The following is a 23,401-nucleotide window of genomic DNA, read 5'->3' on the forward strand; positions in this document are numbered from 1 at the left end:
AGTTTCCCCCCCCCCATCTTCAACTTCATTAGCATGCTGGCTGGGGAGGGCAGGAGGAGTTCCCAAACTGGAGTCCCACCCCTTCCCCACCCCGCCCCTAACTCGGCAACACGAGGCTCCGGGCTCCTGATTGGCTCGTGGGGAAGCAGAGGGGATTCCCTCCCGGGCCCCCTCCCCGGGGAAGGAGAGGCGTGGTCAGGCCCCGCCCCAGACACGCCCCGCCCAGCCGTGCCTCCCCGGGCTCCGCTCCCGCCACCTGTTGCAAGCGGGCGCCCTCCGCACGCGCTCCTCCCCGGCCCGGCGGGCGGGTCCTCCCTCGACGCCCCCCCTGCCCCCCCCAGGCAGCCACCGCCTGGCTGGGGGATTCTGGGAACTGAAGCCCACTCCTCTTCCACTCGCTTGCCGTTTTAGACGCCGCCCTGCTGAAACTGCGGGCGTGCTTCTCGTCCACTTTTGCAGGAAAAGGAAAGAGAGAAAAAAAAACCGGAATGGAGGATGCCAACTGCCGGGAAGTGGGCTTTGCGCCCCCCTACCGGGAAGGGCAGAGACCCCCGCCCTGGAAGGAGGAGAAGCTCCCACCTGGCGTCCGGGAAGATCTGGACGATCCTGGGGATGCTGCAGGGAGAGGTGGGGGGGGCTTCTGGGGGCAAAGGGGGTCTGGGAGGGGGGTCTCCGAGGGCAGGGTGCAGAGGGACCGGCGTAGGGGGGGGGCTTGAATGCAGCGCCCCCAACGCGTGGAAACCCCGCTGCAGGCGTCCCAGGTTGCCACGGGCCCGGTTGAGGGATCCTGGATTTTAAAGGTCGTAAAATGGGTCAAAACTCACGTAACAAATGTCTCCCTTAGCCACGGGAATTTTGGACTCCATTGTGGTTGTAAGTTGAGGACTACCTGAATTAAATTCCCTGCCTCCCTACCCCAAGTGACTCCAGACGTTAAAAAAAAAAAGTGTAAATACAAAAGCATGGATCAAAGTTAGTGTTAACCATTATTGTTTTATTGTCTGCCCAAGTTTTATATTTTATTCGCCTAAGACGGCTTCTTCTCTCTCTGTCTCCTCCCCAGGTCCAGCCTTGGCCCAGAAGGCAGGCCCTGAAGCTGAGCTCTGCCTCCTCCCCCCTTCAAAACCCAGCGGTGAGGGGCAAACAAATTTAATACATACAGAAAAAAAATAAATACATGTGTACAGGGTGTGTGTGTACAAACAGGTTATTGTTTTTGCAAAACAGATCTAAAACAGGATGGCTCTCTCTTTCATACCACTATTACGGGGGAATCAAACTCAGGACTCAAAACCCAATAATCAACACTGTGCAATAATTATAAGAAAATCTTGAGATTTCCTCCTTGTTAGAAGCTTTGCAAAATCTGTAACTTTCCTCTCTCTCCATTCCACACGCCTCACTCCTTACTAGCACTGATGAGGTTACCTAGTTGGGTCATGAAATGTCTGAAAAAAAACCAGTCCTCCTCCTCCTCCTCCTCTCTCTTTCCCTCTTTTCACACACCTCACTCCTTACCAGCACTGATGAGGTTACCTAGTTGGGTCATGAAATGTCTGCAAGAAAACCACCAAGCTCAGACAGCAGTAAGGACCCCACCCCACCCCTCCTCCTCCTCACCTCTCCCCCTCCTGCCTGATCCTCATTCTGGACCAGTTTTGGGGAGCAAAAGGACAAGTGATCCACTTTCCAGGTGGAATAAGCGGGTGTCCGGCCTGATCCATCTCCTGGTCTTCCTTCCCCAGAATCCTTCCATCAAGAGCGATGTGCCGCCGTCACCCAGGTCCTGTGTGAAATGCTTCTGGAGAAGCAGCCGGCCTACCACGACTGTTTGGGCAACCTGGCGGCGTTCATTCTGGAGCGAGGTGAGTCCCGCTTTGCTTTTGGAAGGTGGCCCATCTGGGGTCTTCCTGGCCAGCTTGGCCAGAGGGGCAGCCCTAACGCAGGGCCACCCCAGGGCCAGCCCAAGTCCGCCTTCTCCACTGCGTGGAGTCTAGGAGTGTTTCCTCTCTGCGAAGCCCCCGGGGTCTTCTCTAATCCTCTCTCTTCTCTGAAAAAGCCACACCAGAAGCAGGTAGATGGTTAGCTTCCTTGGATATTAAACCATGGATAGTCCTCGACTTATAACCATTCGTTTAGTGACTGAAGTTACAATGGCGCTTAAAAAAGGACCGTTTTCCCCGCGACCGTTGCAGCATCCCCAAGGTCACATGATGAAATTTTGGACACTTGGCAACTGGCATGTACTTATTTTCAGCCTCCTGGGGTCACGTGATCCCATTTTGCGTCCATCTGACAAGCAAAGTCAATGGGGAAGCCAGTTTCGCTTAACAATTGCGCGACTCAAACTACTGCAGTGGCCAGAAAGTTCATAACATGGCAACAGAAAATGGTGGTCGTAAGCCGAGGACTCCTTGTAGAGCATCTATCCCAGGGGTAGGCAACCTTGGCTCTTTTATGACTCGTGGACTTCAACTCCCAGAATTCCTCAGCCAGCATGGCTCAGCATGGAAACCTCTCCCTTTCCCCTCAGCACGGCTGGCTCAGGAATTCTGGGAGTTGAAGTCCATGAGTCATGAAGGGGCCAAGGTTGCCTACCCCTGAATCTTGTCGTGATGCCACAGTGCCCTAATTTTATCATGGTTTTTATACCCTAATTTAATATTTTATCCTGTTTATTGTAGCGTCCCCACACTTCACCTTCCTGCAAACGCTGATGCTTTATTTAAACTTACATTTGTGCCTGTACGTGTAACATGTTTTACGAGTGCTGTGCATCAGTGACTGCCTGACCTCTGTAAACGGCACACGCTAAACAAACTAAATAAAATCTGCTTTGAAGAGGTGGCTGAGAGCCAGGGCGCTTGCCGAGAGACGTACGAGCTGGTGGCCCTGGGGACGGGGGATGCTTGCTACAGCGGCTGGATGGAGTTTGATGGCCACAGACTCCATGACTTGCACGGCCTGGTGGTGGCCCGCCGAGCCCTGATGAGGTGAGGCCCCTACCCAGAAAGACAGCTGTGTTTGAGGAAGGGAGAGGGAGGGATCCCGGTTGAGATGCCTCCCTTCCACAGGTAGTCCTCGGCTTACGACCGCAGCCGAACCCAACGGTCGCAATTTGGCCCAGGCTTAGGACCTTCGTTGACACAGCTGTTAAAGTGAGTCCCTGCAGGTGCTGAGTTAGTAACACGGTTGTTAAGTGAATCTGGCTTCCCCCGTCGGCTTGGCTTGTCGGAAAGTTCGCCAGAGGGGATCACGTGACCCTGGGATGTGCAGCCGTCATAAATACCAGTCGGTTGCCAAGCCTCTGACTTTGGATCACGTGACCTTGGAGATGCCGCCACGGCCGTAAATGTGAAAAATGGTTCTAAGTTATTTTTTTCAGCGCCGTTGTAACTTTGGTTGCTAAAGGAATTGTTGTAAGCCGAGGACTACCTGTAGCTCCTTGGTGCAGTTGGGCTGCTTCAGTCCCTGTTTAATGGGAGGTGCCATTGAGTAGCTCCCCAAATCTGTGCTCACCCCATCCTTTGACTCTGCTCAGGTACCTCTACAAGCAACTCCTGTTGTGCTGTAGCCAGGATCCTGTTGCGCTCAAGGAGGGCATCTTTTGCTGGGTCAAAGGCGAGGAGCACCTCAGGTTGAAGCCTGAGTGCCACCTGCACCTCTACCTGAGCCAAATGCCACACGGAGCAGCAAGCAAACTCCAGTGAGTGTCCAGCGAGTGAGTGGTCCAATATTTGCCCCCTCTTTTCCGCCGAGCTGACCTCTCCCTATTGCGCTTGGTTCCTTCCAGCTCCCGCTTGTTGCAGTCGAACCCTTCGGCCGACCTTCACGTCACGGTCAAAGGGCAGTTCACCTCGGTCTCGTATTGCTCTCCCACCATGCTGTCCAGCCACGTCTACTGTGCCTCTGGCAGTGACAAGCTGACCCGCTGGAGTGTCCTGGGGGTCCAAGGGGCCCTGCTCAGCCACTTCCTTCAACCCGTGTACATCACCAGCATTGTCCTAGGTGATTATTGGATGCGCTGGACATGTAGTTGTAAGTCAAGGACTGGCCGTAGAGCGTTGCCCTGACCCCTGTTTTTTCTCCCTTTGGCTTTTGGACTTGTCCGTCTTCAGCTGACCCTTACCACAACTGTGACAGTCTCCATCAGTTCATCAACGAGCGGGTTCAGCTGGGACCGGGGGAGGGCTTGCCTGCTCCGTACTGTCACAAGAAGATCTACCTCTTCGAAGGCCCCCCCGTGGCCCCTCCCAGCTCCTCGTCAGAATGCGCCTTGCTGAGTCTCAACTGGTGCGCAGGAGACGAGATGCTGGAATGTGTGGACGGAGCTGTCGGGAAGGCAGAAAGGGAGTGAGTGGAAGATGTTGAGGGCTGGGGGAGGCGGTGGGGTCAGGGGGCTGGGGGAGACCAAGGCTAGTCTGCGTTGGCTGGGTGGTTGAGTTTGATTTGGGATTGACTTGGGATGAATTTAGAGTGATTGGAGATTGACCTGGAATTGACGAGATTGATTTAGGATTGACTTGGGGTTGATTTGAGATTGACTTGGAATTGTCAAGGTTGAGTTGGGGTTGATTTGTTATTCTGTTTTTTCCCCCCAGCATTGCAGATCCAGGAGGCGAATCCCAACCTAGCCGGCTCTGTAAGGCTGCCATGTTGAAATCCTTCAGGAAGGTGGCCCAGGAGATGAACAGAGAGGACCTGGTGTTGCTGTCCACCTACCATGAAGCCAAGGTGAACCTCTCAATCTGATCTCTGTTCTTCAGGTGTCCCCACAGAAATTATTTGATTGTGGTTTAATGCACTGTACACAAAATCCCACATTTGGTGGACTTAATTCAAGAAACCATGGTTAAGCAGATGTCTGTAGTTTTCACCAATCAGTGTGGATCCTTTGTTTGCTTCTTGATTTAAGGAAAGAGGACCCAAGTTGAGTATCTCTTGAATGTTCCTCCTAGACTATGTTTCTCAGACCTGGTAACTTATTAAGAGAGGTAGACTTACTCTCTTTTGGGTGACCTAATTCAAGAAACCATGGTTAAGGAAATGCTTGTACAATTTTCCCCAGTCAGTGGTCTTTTGCTTCTTGGATCAACGTAGGTGGACCCCGTTGAGTATCTCCTTCTTGTTCCTCTTAGACGCATGTTCCTCAAAGTTGGCAACTGTTAAGAGCTGTGGACTTCAGCCAGCATTTTTTTGAGATGTATAGACTTTAATACTGGCTGGGGAATTCTGGGAGTGGAAGTCCACACCTCTTAAAGTCGCCAAATTGAGGAACTCAAAGTGTAGGAGAAACACTGAAGACATGCTCAGCTTTGGTTTCTCTTTTCCTCACTCAGGTTCATGCTACAGCTTACCAGAATGCAAAGCTCCAACTATACACTTACTTGAGTGTGCAGGGTTTGAGTAAGTGGCCTCAAAAGCACCTGGTTGACAGTTTTTGCAGATAGACTGGCCTAGGCAGCTGAAGACCACTCCAGCCAGTGGATAGGAGCAAGTTCAAGCAAGATCTTCTTCTCAATTTCGTTCCCTAACTTATGGGACTGTTGATGTTAGTAAGTTTCAACTCAAGACTTGTAAAAGTAGCTGGTTTCAACAAGCCGGAAGAATGGTTAACTCCCATTTTGGGTTCAGGCCTAATGTTCAGACGAGATGAAACTGTGTTGGTGAGCAGAAATGAAGGCTGTACTCTCAGGTCTTCCTTCAGTCAAGACCCCTGAATTTATCTAGAACAGGGGTCTCCGAACCTGGTAACTTTAAGACTTGTGGACTTCAATTCCCAGAATTCCCCAACCCGCTTCTGGGAGTTGAAGTCCACAAGTCTTAAAGTTGCCACATCTGCAGATCCCTGATCTAGAACGTAGGTCTGTTGTGTTTTTCACAAACAGGTTTTCACTGTTTTTCAGTTAACACATGAAAAAAAGTCACACAAATACCTGAGAGCAAAACAGCACGAATAAACAGTTGCACTACTTTTGGGAAAAAAATCCAGATACTTCCAAAAAGCAAATTTTGAATGATGTTGAGGGTGGAATGTTTTTTTTTTAATCTGTACAAAATATATTCACTTGTATATTACCTTCTGTAGATGGAAACCTTCTATTCTTTCAGAGTTAACAGTAGGATCCAGGTAAGCATGTAGAGTTGTTTTTAAGCAAATTACAGTCTTCTTAATTTCAGTGTTCCTGCCCCCCTTGTTAATTTTTAGAATCGCCCTTGACGAAATTGCAATGTATGCAGATTTTTTTTAAAGACATATGTTATTTTGCTTGTTTGGAAATATGTTTGCTCGGCTGCTATTTTTGTAGACCCAACTTGGCCGCCCAACATCCAATTTAGAAAGTGGTGATATCAGACATTGTTAGGGTCTTGCTCCAAAATGCTCTCCAGCATTGAAACCTTGTTTGGAGTCACGCTAAGCCCAAGTGTGGATTATCTGGGTTTGTCTGGATACATGGTGAGACCCTATCAGGTGTGTTTCATTCAATAAACCATAATTAAGCAAACTGGGCTTAGCAAGCAGGTCTGGATATGTTCAACACCTTGATGGGAGGATAACAAGCAAACGAGGAGCATCTTCATTGCTGTAGCAGCCCCAGAGGACAGTCTTTGGGGTGAATGACCTTGAATCAGGATGCCCCCTCCCCCACGAGGCCCTCTTACCCCCTCCCATCCAGCCCCATTTCTGCAGACCCAGGGGAGACCCCCTGATTTCCTCCTTACTGACCTAGAGAGAGAGCCATGTATGTGGGAGAAATGGTTTATTGAACACATACAACATGGCTAAGAGGGGCCAAGGGCAACAGCATAGGTTACTACAAGTGTTTTAAACGGGCAGGAGGACATGAAATTGGTGGGTGTAAAAATCATAGCGGATCTAAAAGGGGAGCAATTAGATCAGAAGTCATGCAAATGGGGTCTGACAGCTCAGCCCACCCTCCTCCCCCTCCCCCTCCCAAGTTGTGCTCCCAAACTGGCCTGTCACCAGCTGCATTATTGGATGCAAAACGGCTCTTGTGCCACGGAAGGTCACGCGATCAACCCACGTGGTTCCAGCAGGATTTTTCTTCCCCTTCCAGAATCTCTCTGGGATCCACTGTGGCTCTCAACGGAGGGCACAAATTTCTTAAGAAGAGGGGATCTTATCTGCATTGCCCCTCATTTTAAAAGCTATGGACTTCAATTCCCAGAATTCCCCAGCCGCTCATGCTGGCTCGGGAATTCTGGGAGTTGAAGTCCCAGAATGCCTCATTCTGAAAAAAGGATGCTTTGAGGGCAGAGCTACAGTGGCTTGAGAAAACCTTAACATTGAGTTTAAAACCAGAGTTGAAGCAGAGTTTTTCCATTTTGACAACTTTAAGAGGGGTGGGCTTCAACCCCCAGAATTCCCCAGCCGGCATGTTGGCTCCAGACATCTTAAAGCATGCTGGCTGGGAGTTGAAGCCCACCCCTCTTAAAGGGACTCAGATTGAAACCTGTCTAATGTCGTCTAATGCAGCAGAACACCAGTTGTGCTGGAAAACCAAGTTTGCACAGTAATAAATCAGTCCAATGATTCTGTTGTGTGAGCAGAGAAGAGGAATACGGATCCTAAATGTAAGGAATTGATGTAGAAATGCACCAGAAGCACTTTGGATACCCGAATTTGCAGCTGTCGCAAAACCCTTCTTCTCTCTCCTCTACATAACAAATAAAACGCCTGCGTGGCTCTTTTCTGTCCACACCCTCCTCATCCTCCGAGCAACAACTTTGACAGAGCTGCTGGCTGATTGATTCGCACAACCCTTTTAACCCGAGTAGTTACAAACCGTACAATTGCACATTCTCTTAAAGTTGGCTTCCTTTTAGTCCGTAACTTGGGCTCGTTGTTTACGGTTTAGCGTGTCGTTCGGTTAAGGTACGATTCAGCCCAGTGCCTGAACTTTAAAAAGATGCATTTTTTTAAGCAAGGAGATTAAATTAAACTCTCTGACTCATTTAGTCCTATGGAGAATGAGCTCTTGGAGGGAGGAAAAACAGGGCAAATAAGCTGGAAATAAACCTAAATATGACTTTCTTGAACCCTTGTGTTGCATGGATAAAAATACACAGGAAAAGGGGTTTGTAGGTTAAAAAAAAGCGGCTGTGCCATTATTCAAAAGTGGTGTGAATCTGAGGTTTGCATATCTGCTGAACAGGGATTAAATACCTGATTTTTCCTGGCTGGTATTCCATCTTGCTGAATTTAGGTCCTTTATGCCCAAGAAAAGGCTTGTGACAATCCATGAGGTCTTTTGAATTGATTTTCTTCCCCCAAATTTGGAGGGTGCTTCCATTTTTGGGCAGATTTACACCAGAAAAATGTCTATGTCAATATTTTTCAAGCCAGGCTGTTTTCTGACGAGGGGACTTCAACTCCCAAAATTCTGGAAGTTGAGGTCCCCACATCAGAAAATGGCCTGCCTTGAAAAAATATTGGTGCATGTTAAGTAGAACCGTGCATTCCTACCATTTTTTTCACCTTTAATTCAAAAGCTTAGCCTTTCTTCCTTGGGGAACCTTAAATTCTGTGGAAGCAGGCAAATAAGGTAAAAAAGCAAATTAAAGACATTCTGAATTACAAGAGGCAATTTTCACAGCCATTAGAACCCCATAGAAGTATTTGCCATACGTTTTTCGTCCCCCAAGTGAGAATGGAAAGGGGAGGGAGAGGAGAAGGGAGACTTATCTTTTAGGGTCCTCTAAGGGTCTTCAACCATTAAATAAGGGGGCTAAAAGAAACAAGAGGAGAGGGCTGGGACCCCCACATGGTGTAATGGAGGGCATGCTGTAGCTATGACGAAATAACAGTTGGGAGGGACCTTGGAGGTCTTCTAGTCCAACCTCCTGCTCAAGTAGGAAACTATGTAGTGGGGAAGGGGGGTGTCGATGAGTTCCTTCTGAATCTGCTCCAACTTGGCCACTTTCTGGACGGTGAGATGACCACGGCTGGACAGTGCAGTGGTCAGCCCTCTGTTCCAGGGCATCCTGATGGCGAAAGAGCCCGGCATAGAAGAGGCGGATTCAGGACGAAGTCCAGAAAAGTGGAACGAAGCCGGCGCAGAACAAAGCAAGGCGACGTTATCATCAGATGCTCCATTTTGACATTCTGAGTCTCCAAAGGTAAGCTGGCAAGGCGGGGGGAGGGCTTCCCAGGGCTGGCATTGCCCCCTTCGTGGGCACTGTCCAAAATCTACCCTTCATTGCTCCACGGACGGTGGCCCCTTAGCAGCATCCCCTGACCCCCTCTTCGCCGGCCCCTGCGCCTTCTTGCCGTAATGGACCGCTCTGGATGTGGACGGCCGACTTGTGGTTGTCGTTCTGCGTCGGGCCGCTGCTGACCCGGTTCTTGATCTCGGCTGCCATGGTCAAGAAAGCCTGCTCGACGTTGGTGGCATTCTTGGCGCTGGTCTCCAGGAAGGGCACAGCCAACGAGTCGGCGTACTCCTGCGTTCGGAGAGGGCAGAATAAGAGCAGGGTAAAAAGCTCTTACAGTCCTTGCTTAATGGACAGTCCTCGCTTAATGACCGATTGATCACCAACCAAAGTTTGATGGATCACCCCAGAGAGAGAGAGAGAAACTGGCCCAAAATCACCCAGCTGGTTTTTATGCCTAAAGTAGGACATGAATTTACCATTTCCTGGTGTTTGGCCCAGACGCACGGATAGGCAACCTCGGCTCTTTTATGACTCATGGCTGACTCAGGAATTCTGGGAGTTGAAGTCCATGAGTCATAAAAGAGCCGAGGTTGCCTACCCCTAGCCCAAAGTCACCCAGCTGGGGGACTAGAACTCACCGTCTCCTGGTGATTGGCCCAAAGTCGCCCAGTTACTTTTCATGCCTAAAGCAGGACTAGAACTCACCGTCTCCTGGTACAGTACCGTAAACTTTGTAACTCCTTGCCTTCGATATAAAATCCATTCATTTAGTCAGGATATTTATATTTTTACTTGGTGTAGAGATGGGGCACTTACAACTTCGGATAACCCTGAAGTCTTGCCACTGACCTACTACTGGGAGTTGTGGTTGAAGGGGCTCGTGAGTTGGCAGTTCACTTCAACCACATCTGGATCCATTTCACAGCAATGCTGGGTCAAAACTGCTGTGTGATCCACCCATATCCTTTCCCCTCCCCCCCTCCCCAAAGGCACCTTGGCAGTTGTGTAATCCACTGCTTTCTTGCTGGAAAGGTCACTCTTGTTTCCGACAATCAGCTTGTTGACGTTCTCGCTGGCGTAGCGAGTAATTTCCTCCAGCCAAAGATGCATGTTGTTGAACGAATCCTGGAAGCACAGGAAAGGGGGAGGAAGAGAGGGCGTGAAATACCTGCATTTGGAGTTATCGCTTCGTTTGTATCTAACCCAGATATCTGTTTTTTTCTCAGGCAAAAATTTTGCATACATATTGGCTGTTTAGGATGAGCAAGAAGCTTTTTCATGCAGGGGTTTTCAGATGCTTTTCAACCATTTAGTCCTCTCTCATTGCACATTGGAATATCTATCTATCTATCTATCTATCTATCTATCTATCTATCTATCTATCTATCTATCTATCTATCTATCTATCATCTGTAGAGATAGATAGATAGATAGATAGATAGATAGATAGATAGATAGATAGATAGATAGATAGATAGATATAGAGACAGAGAGAGATATAGATATATAGAGGTAGACAGAGATGTAGGTCTTTGGTTATTCGGGTTGGAAGTGTCTTGGCGACGTTTTGACGAAGTTCCATTCGTCATCTTCAGGCTGGTGTTTTCGTGCTTGAAGCACGAAGCCAAAAACACGAATAACCAAAGACCTACGTACAAACACCCGCGAAAACCTCAGAAAACAAATAGACAGAGATATAGATATATAGATTAGATATAGATCCTCAGCCAGAATTCTGGGACCTGGAAGTCCACACATCTTAAAGCTGCCAAGTTTGGCAATCCCTGTTCTAGCTCAACTCTCCTGCTTGGGCAGGAGACCCTCTGGATGGAGACCACCTAACAGGGCCTCTTCTCTGCCTGCCTTGGAGAACCAGCTGCCCCACCTGGTCCGTCACATCGTAGACAATGATAATGCCATGTGCGCCTCGGTAGTAGCTGGAGGTGATGGTTCGGAAGCGCTCCTGGCCAGCCGTGTCCCACTAAGGAGAGAGGAGATACTAAGTTACTTTTTTCAGAGCTGTTGTAATTTCGACGGTCACTAAATGAACTGTTGTAAGTTGAGGACGGTCTATATTGAAAAGCCGTGTATGAAAATGAAACAAGAAATGCAAAATAAAGCGCAGGACTTTCTTACTGAAGAAAACGAGAGACAAACATCAATGTGGACCTATGAGTTGCAACAAGGAAGGTTGGAACGGCCTCCTAGCAGGAGTAGTTCGTCCTTTGCCAGCTTCCCTTTTGGCCTTGCACGGGATGCCCCAGAAATGGGTGAAATTTTAAGCGTTTCATAGTTGAACGTTCCATTTTTTGGCATTCCATAAGTTTCCTAGGCATTGATACAATGCCGAATTTCACACAATTTTGTGACAATAACGTGTGTAACGGCCGTCTTTATTGACTGATGGGTTTTCCATCCCGGGAGTAACTCCGGAGTAAGAACTTCAGTTTTCCGAGTGAAGGATCAGAAGGGCCAACCCTGCCCTCTTTTCGGCCTAGTCGCTGAAGTTACACCAGACGCCCCTAAAGATGGGAGGAAGCGGCAGAAGACCTGATGCTCAACCTCTCCTCCAAACCCCCCCCCCCGGAGATACTCACAATCTGCAACTTGATGGTTCTTCCTTCCAACTCGATGGTCCGGATTTTGAAATCCACTCCAATGGTGCTAATGTAGCTGTCCGTGTAGGTGTCATCCTGGGGAAGAAGAAGACCACCAGAGATTTAAGAGTGCAGATGTTCTAGATGTCTTCCAAGAGAGGAAGGTTGGTGGGCTCCATAAGTTCTTGGAACTGGAGAACCCTTGAAACCACCGCTTGGACACACAAACAAGGATGTGGCTGGCGTGTGAAGGGGGATTCGCCATCATCCTGCTCATGCTTGTCCCAAAGGTGCCGTCCAAAAGGCAACTGGACTGTCCTGGTTTTTTTTTCCTGGAAGACCTTTCGCTTCTTATCCTCACGAGCTTCATTGGTTCATGAAGCTCAGAACCTGAAGAAGCTTCTTGGATGAGAGGCAAAACATCTTCAAGGGAAAACCCCCAAGAAAGTCCAGTTGCCTTTGGAAAAGCAACTTTGGGATTTGGCTGGAGGTGAGGGGTGTTCCTGAAAGTGACCCTCGTCTGGACTTTGATCTGACCCCTGCCCAGATGCCCCTCGCCCTCTAGCCCCAAGAGGTTTGAGGGACAGCTGGCCTGAATCTGCATTAGGTTCATTGCCTTCGTGTCCGTCCAGCCCCAGGGACTTCTGCAGAAGCCAGCGCAGGATTGCAAAAAGGTCCTCTTGAGTATTTTCTCAGAAGCCTTTTCCTCCTCTCTAGACCCACACTCAACCTGGCCTTGAGAACGAGGCCCTGGGTTCGAGTCCTGCCTGCCGTTTCCCCCCCTCCCCCCATCAATTTCCACGGAAGATCCCCTCTTACCGCAAAACGGAGGAGGAGGCAGGATTTCCCCACTCCGGAATCTCCGATCAGCAGCAACTTAAATAAATAATCGCTGCAAAAAGGAGCAAAAGGAGACAAAAAAAGGGTCAGCCTTTAAATGCGTCGCACAAGTAGTCCTCAACTTACGGCTTAAGGGCATTCGGTATTTACGACAGTTGCAATGTCCTGCAGTCACGAGATCGCCATTGGCGACCCTTCCAGCTGGCTTCCATCAAGCAAATTCAATGACCCTGGCTAAAACAGTTGTGAAAATCCACCACCTTGCTTAGCAAGTCGTAAGTTGAGGACCCCCTGTATTGCAAACAGCCCTGTCTGGATGCTTCTTTCTCCTTTGACCGATGCTCTTGGGCTCACATTTTTGTGGCTGCGATCTGTCGCTGTCCCAGGCCCCCCAGTTGGGAAGGGCCGAAGGAGGGGAACCCTAGAAATACAGGTAGCCCTTGACTCACAACCGTTCATTTAGTGACCCTTGCCATGTCCCCAGGGTCACATGATCAAAATTCAGAGGCTTGGCAACCGACTCGTATTTATGGCGGTTGCCGCGTTCCGGGGTCACGTGATCCCCTTTTGCAGCCTTCGGACAGTCAACAGGAAGCCAGACTCAACAACCATGTTACAAACTTAACTGCAGCGATTCGCTTAACAACTCTGGCAAGAGGCCGTAAAATGGAGCAAAGCTCACTTTTAACAATTCAGGAACATAGTTTTTGGGATCAACTGTGGTCGTAATTCAAAGGCTACCTCTAAAAGGCCTTCGATGAATTATTTATTATTTATCTACTTCCCCACCCATCTCACATGCGTGACTCCTTATCCATCATGCTGTGCTTGGCAGGATGTAGGGAAGACCCTCCCGGCAAGGGAGCCTTCTGGGCTGCAGGATACTTACTATTCGGGGCTGATGGTTGACATGGTAGCCACAATCCTTTCCAAAAGTCCAGCGTCCCCCCGGTTTGACTTCGCCAGGGAAGGTGGGGTGGCTTCCTAGCTGTGACTGTCTTTGGGGCACGTAAGGCTGCGTGGGTCCAAGATTATTGTGTTGGTAACTTTTAAATGAAAAAAAAATGTATTTGAGGCACGAGCACCTGTGTTAGAGCACCTCCAGGAAGTAATGGTGAATGGAAAGGGTTTTAAAATTAAATATAGAATAACAAGAGTTGGAAGGGACTTTGGAGGTCATCTAGTCCAACCCCCTGCTCAGGCAGGAAACCCTATACCATTTCTGACAAATGGCTGTCCAGTTTCTTCTTAAAAACTTCCAGTGTTGGCGCATTCACCGCTTCTGGAGGCAGGTTGTTCCACTGGTTAATTGTTCTAAATGTCAGGAAGTTTCTCCTTAGTTCTAGGTTGCTTCTCTCCTTGATTAGTTTCCATCCGTTGCTTCTTGTCCTGCCTTCAGGTGCTTTGGAGAATAGCTTGATTCCCTCTTCTTTGGGGCAGCCCCTGAGATATTGGAGCACTGCTATCCTGTCACCCCTAGTTCTTCTCTCTAGGCTGGCCATACCCAAATCCTGGCTGGGGAATTCTGGGAATTGAAGTCCACAAGTCTTAAAAGTTGTGAGGTTGAGTATCCCTGCACAGGGTCTCCCGCTCAAGCAGGGGGATAGACTAGAACAGAGATCCCCAACTTTTTGGGCACCAGGGACCACCGGTTCCATGGAGTGAGTTTTTTCCACGGACCGGAGGGTGCGTGGTTTTGTGTGCTGCCTGCATCCTGCGGATAGGGCTTTGCTTGTTTGTGTGGACCGGTTGCTGGCATGCTGGGGGCCCGGTACTGGTCCACAGATCGGGTTTGGGGACCCCTGGACTAGAAGACCACCAAGGTGCCTTCCAACTCTTATTCTGTGTCCTTGTTTTTGAATTCTGATAGCCCCAGATGCATTGTGTCTCGTTTTGTTTTCAGTGCTTTTGCGTTTATTTGGGGTTGACCCAAGAGGAACCCCACCCACCCCCATTAAATTGAGCAGCCCCATGCCGATTTAATCCATGCATTTTCCATCCTGGGGTTCCCCCACCCAAGCCTTGGGAGGATGCACATTTATCAGGGGGAGCCTGTTCCCAAACGCAGGTGCAGCCTAAATTCTGGGCCCTGCCGTGAGGCTCGGGGGCAATCCACACCTCACATTTCCACTAATACAGGACCCCCCCTCTAAAATGAGTGAGGACCCCCAACGCCAAGACTTCAGGTCACACAGCGGGGAGGGGGGGAGTTTAGGTTTGAGGCCCTCCCTGCTGAGTCCCCCAACCAGCCTCCTGCGGTCCGAGGGTCCCCACTTGGGAAGCCCTAGCCCACCCACTTGTATTGGGTCGGGGTCGTCCGATGCGAAGGCGGCAAGCGCTGCCTTACCTGGGTGTTGTTTTTGTTTTTTCTGGAGCGGGGCCAGAGATGCGCTCCGCAGAGGCAAAGGCGGAGGTCAAGCCGGGGGGGGGGCTACCCTACCTGCAGGGTGGGGGGTCGTGGGGGGCTCCCGCCCGGGGAGCTGCAGCTGAAGCTCAGGCCGGCCATGCCGGAGGGAAGCCCCGGCCGGTCCCCGATGCAACGTGACGGCGGCTCCGCGATCGAGACAAAGAGACCCTCGCGGCGACCCCCGCCCCTAAAGCAGCGGCGGCAGCTGGCGCGCTCCGTCCCCGGCCCGGCTGTCCTGCGGCGGCGGGGGTGGGGGCTCCAGCTGGGTGCGCAGCCATTGGCCAGCCCCGGGAATGACGTCATGCGACCATGCAGAGCCGGGCTGCAGTGGGGGGGGGGCGAGGATCGGCTGGCCAGCGTTATGCATCGCGCAGGTGGGGAGGGGGCGTCGTCTCCCGGGAGGGGGGGGCTGGTGGGGTGATGGGGTGGGCAGAGAGGCGTGGAGAGACGCATCGAGCACCCGGGGGGGGGAGTTTAACGTCGTTCTGGACTCGTGCCCACCCGGGTGGGGCGGGGGTCTGCGCACGTGTGGACGGACACTTCCTCGCCCCTCGCGTGGAGCTCCTGCCCCGGCCTGAGAAGAGGGAGGAGGGGTGAGGAGACCTCCCCCCCCCTTCAAGAGGGTCTTGTGATGTTGCAAAAAATGCCTTCGGTGCTGGGGGGGGAGGCTTTTCCTGAGCTGAAGGGCCAAAGTCGGGGGGGGGTCTTCGCTGGAGGCAGAGAGCTAAAGTCGCTGGAGCCGGGTTGGAGTTTAAGGAGGGGCTGGCACGGAGGGGACTCGGGGTCTATTCCACCCTCCCCCGCTCGAAAGCTATGGAAAACTTATCTGGGAAACAGCCCAGCCCACCTCACAGGGCTGTTGTTGAGGGGAAAGAGAAAGCGAGCGGGGGGGGGGGTGGTTGTTGTAGTGCCTAAGGTGTTGGCCTAGAAACCAGGAGAGACGAGTCCCACCTGAGGCACGAAAGCCGGCTGAGTGACTTTGGGCCAACCACTCCTCTCAGTTCAACCCCCCTCACAGGGTTGTTGTGGGAAAATGGGAGGAGGAAGGAACATGGTGTACATTCACCACCTTGAGTTATTAATAAAAACAATAAAGGCAGGATACCCATCTGATAAATAAGATAAATCACCCTGGACTCACATACAATAGGTGGGATGCATCTTCTATCTAGCCCATAAAAGATGCAGTTTTGCAGCCGGGGAGGGTCGGCCTTGCTTTCCTTCCCTTGAAGAAATCCAGGGAAAATCTCCACACACCCCTTGCAAATTCTTGGCTCCCAGGCATTGGCAGTTGGCAGCTCAGCCCCTGCCAGGAATGCTGTGCCCATCGGGGATGCTAATAGCTGGTGGGCGAACTTTCCTGGCAGCGAAAAGGAAGTTAGAGCTCCCTCCTGGTTCTGTGTACACACACAGGGGGGGGGGAGAGAGGGAGAGAAAGAGGAGAGAGAGAGGAAGGAGAGAGGAGACAAAGAAAAGAGAAAGAAGAGAAAGAGAAAGGAGAGAAAGAGGAGACAAAGAAAAAAGAAGGAGCGAGAGGAAAGACAGAAAGAGGAAAAAAGTAAGATAAAGAGAGAAAGCGCCGTTGTAACTTTGAACGGTCATTAAATGAATGGTTACAAGTTGAGGACCACCTGTTTAATTAATATTTTTACTAATATTTATATGTTACTCATATGTAAGGGTGAAGGTCTATACATACGTTGTATATAGTATGTTTTAAATGGGTGTTATGTATGTGTACACTTTGAGAGCAAGCAACTAAATTTCGTTTTTAATGACAATAAAGTTTATCTAATCTAATCTGATCCATCCTGGTTGGGGAGGAGGAGAAGCAGCGAGTGGAACACCTGGAAGGAAAGCTAGAAATAAAAAAGAAAACCCAGAAACGGGTCCAGGCTGACGAAGCATTTAATCTATATAAGTGTAAATCCAGCACAGGATTTTGTTGGCTCCACTTAGTGGCCATTTCCCCCACCCCCTTTGCTTGCCGGACGTCAACCGGGGAGGGTCACAAATGGCGATCACAAGATCCCAGGATGCTGCCACTGTCGTAAATGCATGCCGGTTGCAAAGAGTGAATTTTGATCACGTGACCGTGGGGATGCTGCGATGGTTGTAAGTGCGAGGACTGGGTGTAAGTCCCCTTTTTTTCAGTGCTGGTGTAACTTCAATTGGTCGCTAAACAAATGGCTGTAAATCGAGGACTACTTTCATGCATCTTTTACGTCCGGAATCCGTTGTAAAACATCCAGAAAACCTGCAAGTCCTCATATTTGTGCCAATGGGATAAAAGAGCCCTGAATGCTAGACAGATTTCCCCTTCTCTGAAACAGATCAAAGCGCCTGCAATACACACGAACGCACAAAATGCATGCAGTCCTCAACGTATGACCACAATTGAGCCCCAAATTTCTGCTGCTACGCAAGACGGTCGTTAAACAAATTTTGCCCCATTGTCACGGTTGTGAACTGAATCACTGCTGGGATTAAATTAGTAACGTGGTGGTTAAGCAAATTGCCGCACCCGTTAAGGTAGTAAACACGGACGTTAAGTGAATCTGGCTTCCCCATTGACTTTGCTTGCTCAGAAGGTCTCAAAAGAGGATCACGTGATCCCCGGGACACGACTGTGACTGTCATAAACACAAGTCAGTTGCCAAGCGTCCAAATTTTGCTCACATGACCCTGGGGAAGTCGCAATGGCCGTGGGAAAAACGGTCCTTTTTTTCAGTGCCGTTGTAACTTCGAACGGTCACTAAGCAAATGGTTGTAAGTCGAGGACTGCCTTTAAGCACCGCACCATTACATAAATTGCTCCTTTTCGGATCACAGTTCTACTAACTAAGCTAATCCATAACTGGAGGCCTAAGACTCACACCGCAGGCCAAGTCACAGCTGCCCGAACTCGTGGTCACATCTCCGAAACAGACCTTCTGCGCAGGGGGCTCCCAAGAGTCTGTCGGGAACCCGAGAAAGATTGGACCAGATCCGGATGCTTTGCAACTCATATTTTTCCTGACCTTTCGCCATAAAATCCTCTTTGGGGAGCCCCCTGCGCCTTCCTCATTTCAGGATGCGCAGACTCATCTTCCGCTCAATATTCAGCTTTTCCACCGACTGCAAAAACAGCAGAGAGGGAGATTTAGGAAAATGTCCTGCCCTATTAACAGGCAGTCCTCGGCTTATGACCACAGTTGAGCCCAATGTTTCTCTCTGTGGCATGAAACTGCTGCCTCCCCCTCCCCAGCCGCTCTGTATCTGCAACCCCCCCTGAAATTGTCAATTTATTTTTGTCTGACAGACCTTGGTGAACTCCTCAAAGGAGATCGCGTTGTCTCCATCTCTGTCAGCCTCCTGGATGGTTCGGTCCGTGATATTCTCCAGTTGGTCGTTGGTCACCTGGATGCCCACCATCATTCTCAAGACCTGGGTGCGAACGGAGACAAGCAGAAGTTGAGTGTAGCCAGAGAGGTTTGGGAGTGGGGGGGGGGCGGATTCCCACCCCTGGATCATCTCTTGACAAAGGCCAAACTTGGATTTTACCGGGAAGGACCGACCCTCACTTAAGAAGAGGTCGACTCTGGCTTCACGGTGCAAGTTAACCGTTTACCATTTTCACGGGTGAATTTGAACTCGGAACTGCCACTATCTGTCTTTTCACTGCAAGGGGAAAATAAAGCACAGCTGCTCAGCAGAGACCCAGGACGTTCTTTTTGCCAGAGGCGTCGGCGAAAAGGGTAGATCAGGGTTTCTCAACCTTGGCAACTTGAAGACAGGTGGACTTCAACTCCCAGAATTCCCCAGCCAGCTTAGCTGGAATAATAAGGTTGGGAGGGACCTTGGAGGTCATTTAGTCCAACCCTCTGCTCATGCAGGGAACCCCATCCCGTTCCATACAGATGGATGTCCAGCCTCTTTTTGAAACCCCCCCCCCTGAGATGGAGCACCCACAACTTCTGTTCCACGGATTAATTGTTCTCACAATGAAAGAAATTCCTCCTTAATCCCAGGTTGCTTCTCTCCTTGATGAGTTTCCATCTGTTGCTTCTTGTCCTCCCTCCCTTCAGGGGCTTTGGAGGATAGATCAGCCAGCAATTACCTGCAGCATCTCAGCCCGGGAGATCTTGCCATCCTTATCTTGGTCGTATAACTGAAAAGCAACTTTGCCAGAATCAGAAAAAGCCAAGAATTAGAACCGAGGATGACAGTCAGAAGATTAAAGAACCGGAAATACGATGCCAGCACTCATAAGACTGAGTTTGTTTGTTTATTTATTATTCATTCATTTGTTCGTGCCTTCGTTTTATTCATTTTTACAAATAATTCAAGGCCGCGAATATACTTAACACTCACACTTCAGCTTGCTAAGGCGGCTGTTGATGTCCTCGGAGTTGCCGGGGGCCTCGACCGGCCGGAAGTGAGCCAGCACCCGAGCAAAGGAGCGGAAGTCGGCCTCCTCACCCCTGGGGGAGAACGAGACCTGGCATTTTTCTGGGGTCTTTCTTAAGGACGTTCCTCATCCATGGACATTTCCGGATAAAATAATTAGTAGAATAAGAATAGAAGAGAATGATCTTTGCTGACTACAAGCAAGCTACAGAGCGCAAACCGCACTCCCTTCTAGAAACATAAAAACAACCAAGCTCAAAGAGCACCAAGGACCCCCCCCAGTCATCTTCCTCCTGCTCCTCTCTGCAAAGTCCACTTCCTTCTAGCACTGATGAGGTTATCTAATAATAATAATAATAATAATAATAATAATAATAATAATAATAATAGTAGTAGTAGTAGTAGTAGTAAAGTTGGAAGGGACCTTGGAGGTCATCTAGTCCAACCCCCTGCTCAGGCAGGAAACCCTACACCATTTCGGACAAATGGCTGTCCAGTCTCTTCTTAAAAACTTTCAGTGTTGGCGCATTTACTGCTTCTGGAGGCAGGCTGTTCCACTGATTAACTGTTCTCACTGTCAGGAAGTTTCTCCTTAGTTCTAGGTTGCTTCTCTCCTTGGTGAGTTTCCATCTGTTGCTTCTTGTCCTGCCTTCAGGGGCTTTGGAGAATAGCTTGACTCCTTCTTCTTTGGGGCAGCCCCTGAGATATTGGAATACTGCTATCCTGTCCCCCCTCATCCTTCTCTTTGTTAAACTAGACATACCCAATTCCAGCATCTGTTTCTTGTATGTTTTAGCCTCCAGTCCCCTAATCATCTTTGTTGCTCTTCTCTGCACTCTTTCTAGAGTCTCCACATCTTTTTTACATCGTGGTGACCAAAACTGGATGCAGGATTCCAAGTGTGGCCTTAGATCAGATCATGAAACGTCTGCAAGAAGACCACCAAGCCCAAAGAGCACCGACCCCTTAGTAATCTTCCTCCTCCTCCTCCTCCTCCTCCTCCTCACGAACGTACTCTCTTCTAGCACTGATGATGATACCTAGTTGGGTCATGAAACGTCTGCAACGAAACCACCAAGCTCAGAAAACACCAAGGCCTCCACAGTCCTCCTTCTCCTCCCCTTTAGATCATGAAACATCTATTAAGAAAGCCACCAAGCTCAGAGAGCACCCAGGACCCCACACTCCTTCCTCCTCTTCCTCCTCCTCTCCACAACCCCCCTGCCTTATAGCCCTGACAGCCAAGCTCAGAGAGCACCAGGGACCCCACAGTTCAGCCCTGAGCTACAAAGAGTCCCTACAAAGACTTAGCCTGGCTGCTCAGATGCTCTTTCTCTGCCTGCTGGTAAACAAAAGTGGGTGGACGGTGAATCAGAGTCTCTGATTAGGGCAGGGCACAAGGAAGAGGGCCAGCCATTCCCAGCCCCTCCTCCCTGGCTGGACTTTGGAGGTTGCTCCCCACGCACCCGTCCGGGAAGAAGGCGTTGATGATGCGGTCTCCGATGGGGTTCACTGCCAACTCCCCGATCCCTTCCAGATCGTATCGGCTAGAGAGAGCAAGAGAGAAAAACGTGACTTTATGGCAACAGCTTAAGCCAGGGCTTTCCCACCGTGGCAACTTTAAGACCTGTGGACTCCCAGGATTCCACAGCCAGCTTCGGAACTGAAGTCCACAGGTTTTAAAATTGCCAAGGTTGGGCCCCGATGGCTTCAACTGTACATTCACGCTAGAATTAATAGCATTTTCTAATACGTTCCACCGTTTTGCTCAGAGGAGCTCCAGGGTGGTGAAAACAGGGTGGGACCTGGACGCACAAATAATCAAACGCAGATGTCCATTGTTTCCAAAACAGAGAGTTATTTTGAGATGCTTATCTAAAATCAGCTTTCTGATTCTGCCTTCTTCTGGAATCGGCTGTTTTCCTGCTGATTACTACCTGCTGCGAAGCCTTTGTTTGCAGCTACCCTGGCGGGCTCCTTTTGGGGGACGGCTGAAAATATAGCTTCTTTCCAGCGGCCTCAATTTACAGGGCAAGATAAATAAGGCAGGACGCTTTCCTGGCTCTGCCTCCCCTTCCCACTTACTTCAGGTAGCCCTTCTCCTCCCTGTCCAAGGCCTGGAAGCGCTGGTGAAGGCGGGCAAGGCTGGCTTCGGAAACTGGGCGAAAAAAGAGCGGATTTAATGATTAATTGCAGGAAATCCTGGCAGGTTATTTTGACCTTGCGGCTACTAAGAGTAAAGTAGCCATGGACTTTGTGCTGGTTACAAGTGTTGATTTGGGGAGGGGGGGGGCTTCGCTTGCAAGGGGGGGAGCGAGTCTGGTTGGATTGGGGGGGCATTTGCTCTCTGCATGAGGGGTAATAGGGGTGTGGGGAGGGGGGAGATAGGGAGGGATGGTGTCAGTTCAGGTGGACCTTTTGCTGGGGGGCAGAAGCGGGCCAAGGGAGGGGGGGCAGGAGAGTCCTCCCAAGCGGGCAGGTAACCCCCTGGGAGACAAAGTAGCCCAGGCGGGCTTAAAACTAGTGGAAGGCAACCTCCCGCCCCCCTGCCCAGCTCCGCGTCACCCCCCCAAATGATAACCTGATCACCCCCCCAAGATATCTGTCCGTCCGTCCGTCCGTCCGGTGCAGCGAGCCGGGGCCCCACCTCAGTCAGCCCTTCTCTTCCCGGCCGGAAAACTTCAAAGCTGGCGGGGGGGTCGAGAAGAAGAACCGCGACCCCCTCCCGGGCAAGTGGGCGAGACTTCTCGCCCAACTGCTCCTTGGCCGAGGCCGGCCGGGACCCCCACCAGGCGAAGAAGCAGCCCCCCCCTGCCGGGGTCGTCGGAGACTCGGCCTTGGGGGAGGGGCGCAGGGGGAGGGAGGCAGTCCTACCACAGACGGGGAGGGGGGAAGCAGCGCCTCTGCCCTCCCCTTCCCCAGGGAGCCACAAGTAGCCGAGATCAACCCCTACCCGCTGAACCAAGACCCAACTTTGCCGACACCGCCCCCCCCCCGTGCCCAGCCTTTCTGTTCGACTACACCGCCCAGCGGGCGCAGCCAAGGCGGGCGCTGATACCCCTGAGCTCCCCTCCCTCTGGGGCCCCGCGGAGCCCCCCACTCTGCCCCTCCCCTCCGGAGCCCCGACTGACGCGCTCTCCAGCCTCGCCCGAGCCCCCGATTCGGCCGCAGCTCGGCTCTCCCGCGGATGATGGGAGTTGGAGTGCTGGCGGCGGGAGCCCGGGCGCGGGGCTGCTGTCCGCCGGAGGGCAGCGACTTACAGCCGGTCTCGGCCATGATCGCCTCCTGCTCCGGAACCGGCCGCTGCTGCTGCGAGCCCTGCGCGCCCATGGCGACCCCCAGCCTGGGCGAGGCTTCGGACTGGCCCGGGAAGCGGAGGCGTCGCCGCGGGGTCGGGTGGGGTCGGGGGGCGGCCGGACCGCCCCGCTCCGCCCCTCTTGGCTCCCAGCCCCGCCAGGCTGCTCCCGGCTCCAGTTACGGCCGCCCTCCGCCTGCGGGGCTCCTGCGCCCCCTTCGGGGGGCTCCGCACCTCGGGCGACCTCAGCCCCGTGACGGCTCCGGGGTGGGTGGGGGTCGCATGGAAAGAAACGGGGGATCCGGCCCGCTTGGCGTCTGAGCAGAGCCCAGGGGCAGCCCTGCAGTCAAGGGGAGGGGGTCTTCTGGGGGGGGGTTTTCCACCGGGGGGGGGATGGCTGGAAAGAGGGCGCCTCCCAGCCCACAAGTGAAAGACGGGGGGGGGGGGTGTCGAAAAACAGGGGTTGCCGGAAGAGATCCGTGGCTGGGGATCTTTGCCCCTCCCCCAGGCTGGTGACAGTAGGCAAAGTTTAGGGAAAAGTTGGATAATTCTAAAAAGGGTAGAAGAAAAGAGGAAGAGAAGATAGATATCCCCTCTCTCTCCTAGCACTGAGGATGTTACCTAGTTTGGTAATGAAATGTCTGCAAGAAAACCAAGCACCCCCTCCCCAGTCCTCCTCCCCCCCCCTCCTTTCCA

The 23,401-nt window shown here is 51.3% G+C and overlaps 3 protein-coding genes across 5 annotated transcripts; 1 reads left to right on the top strand and 2 right to left on the bottom strand.

Annotated features, from left to right (window-relative positions):
* The first annotated feature begins 242 nt into the window (after positions 1 to 242).
* LOC120299859 (adenosine deaminase domain-containing protein 2-like) lies at positions 243 to 6,525 on the top strand. 2 transcript variants are annotated; one of them, XM_039325125.1, is made up of 9 exons: positions 243 to 627; positions 1,064 to 1,132; positions 1,746 to 1,865; positions 2,843 to 2,993; positions 3,542 to 3,706; positions 3,794 to 4,008; positions 4,119 to 4,293; positions 4,602 to 4,734; positions 5,340 to 6,525. In XM_039325125.1, exons 1-9 carry the CDS (start codon positions 489 to 491, stop codon positions 5,448 to 5,450), a joined length of 1,278 nt encoding a protein of 425 aa, XP_039181059.1. In that variant the 5' UTR covers positions 243 to 488; the 3' UTR covers positions 5,451 to 6,525. The 2 variants fall into 2 exon arrangements, with proteins under 2 accessions (XP_039181059.1, XP_039181058.1); XM_039325124.1 differs by having other exon boundaries at positions 4,119 to 4,353; positions 5,340 to 6,524.
* A 1,111-nt stretch (positions 6,526 to 7,636) lies between these two features.
* Positions 7,637 to 15,261, bottom strand: LOC120299869 (ras-related protein ORAB-1-like). Of its 2 annotated transcripts, none has more exons than XM_039325137.1 (7): positions 15,055 to 15,261; positions 13,504 to 13,660; positions 12,594 to 12,666; positions 11,775 to 11,870; positions 11,063 to 11,158; positions 10,171 to 10,302; positions 7,637 to 9,465 (listed from the first exon to the last, which is right to left on the bottom strand). In XM_039325137.1, exons 2-7 carry the CDS (start codon positions 13,524 to 13,526, stop codon positions 9,244 to 9,246), a joined length of 642 nt encoding a protein of 213 aa, XP_039181071.1. In that variant the 5' UTR covers positions 13,527 to 13,660; positions 15,055 to 15,261; the 3' UTR covers positions 7,637 to 9,243. The 2 variants fall into 2 exon arrangements, with proteins under 2 accessions (XP_039181071.1, XP_039181072.1); XM_039325138.1 differs by lacking the exon at positions 15,055 to 15,261 and adding an exon at positions 14,962 to 15,025.
* Positions 15,262 to 16,911: 1,650 nt separating this feature from the next.
* On the bottom strand, positions 16,912 to 22,805 carry CHP2 (calcineurin like EF-hand protein 2). The gene is made up of 7 exons (XM_039325038.1): positions 22,671 to 22,805; positions 21,496 to 21,568; positions 20,877 to 20,957; positions 19,375 to 19,484; positions 19,121 to 19,182; positions 18,325 to 18,447; positions 16,912 to 18,138 (listed from the first exon to the last, which is right to left on the bottom strand). Exons 1-7 carry the CDS (start codon positions 22,738 to 22,740, stop codon positions 18,085 to 18,087), a joined length of 573 nt encoding a protein of 190 aa, XP_039180972.1. The 5' UTR covers positions 22,741 to 22,805; the 3' UTR covers positions 16,912 to 18,084.
* Positions 22,806 to 23,401: the final 596 nt, after the last annotated feature.

The sequence above is a fragment of the Crotalus tigris genome, unplaced genomic scaffold (assembly GCF_016545835.1).
Source record: "Crotalus tigris isolate CLP2741 ecotype Arizona unplaced genomic scaffold, ASM1654583v1 scf7180000024316.1084291, whole genome shotgun sequence".
NCBI classification, from domain to species: Eukaryota; Metazoa; Chordata; class Lepidosauria; order Squamata; family Viperidae; genus Crotalus; species Crotalus tigris.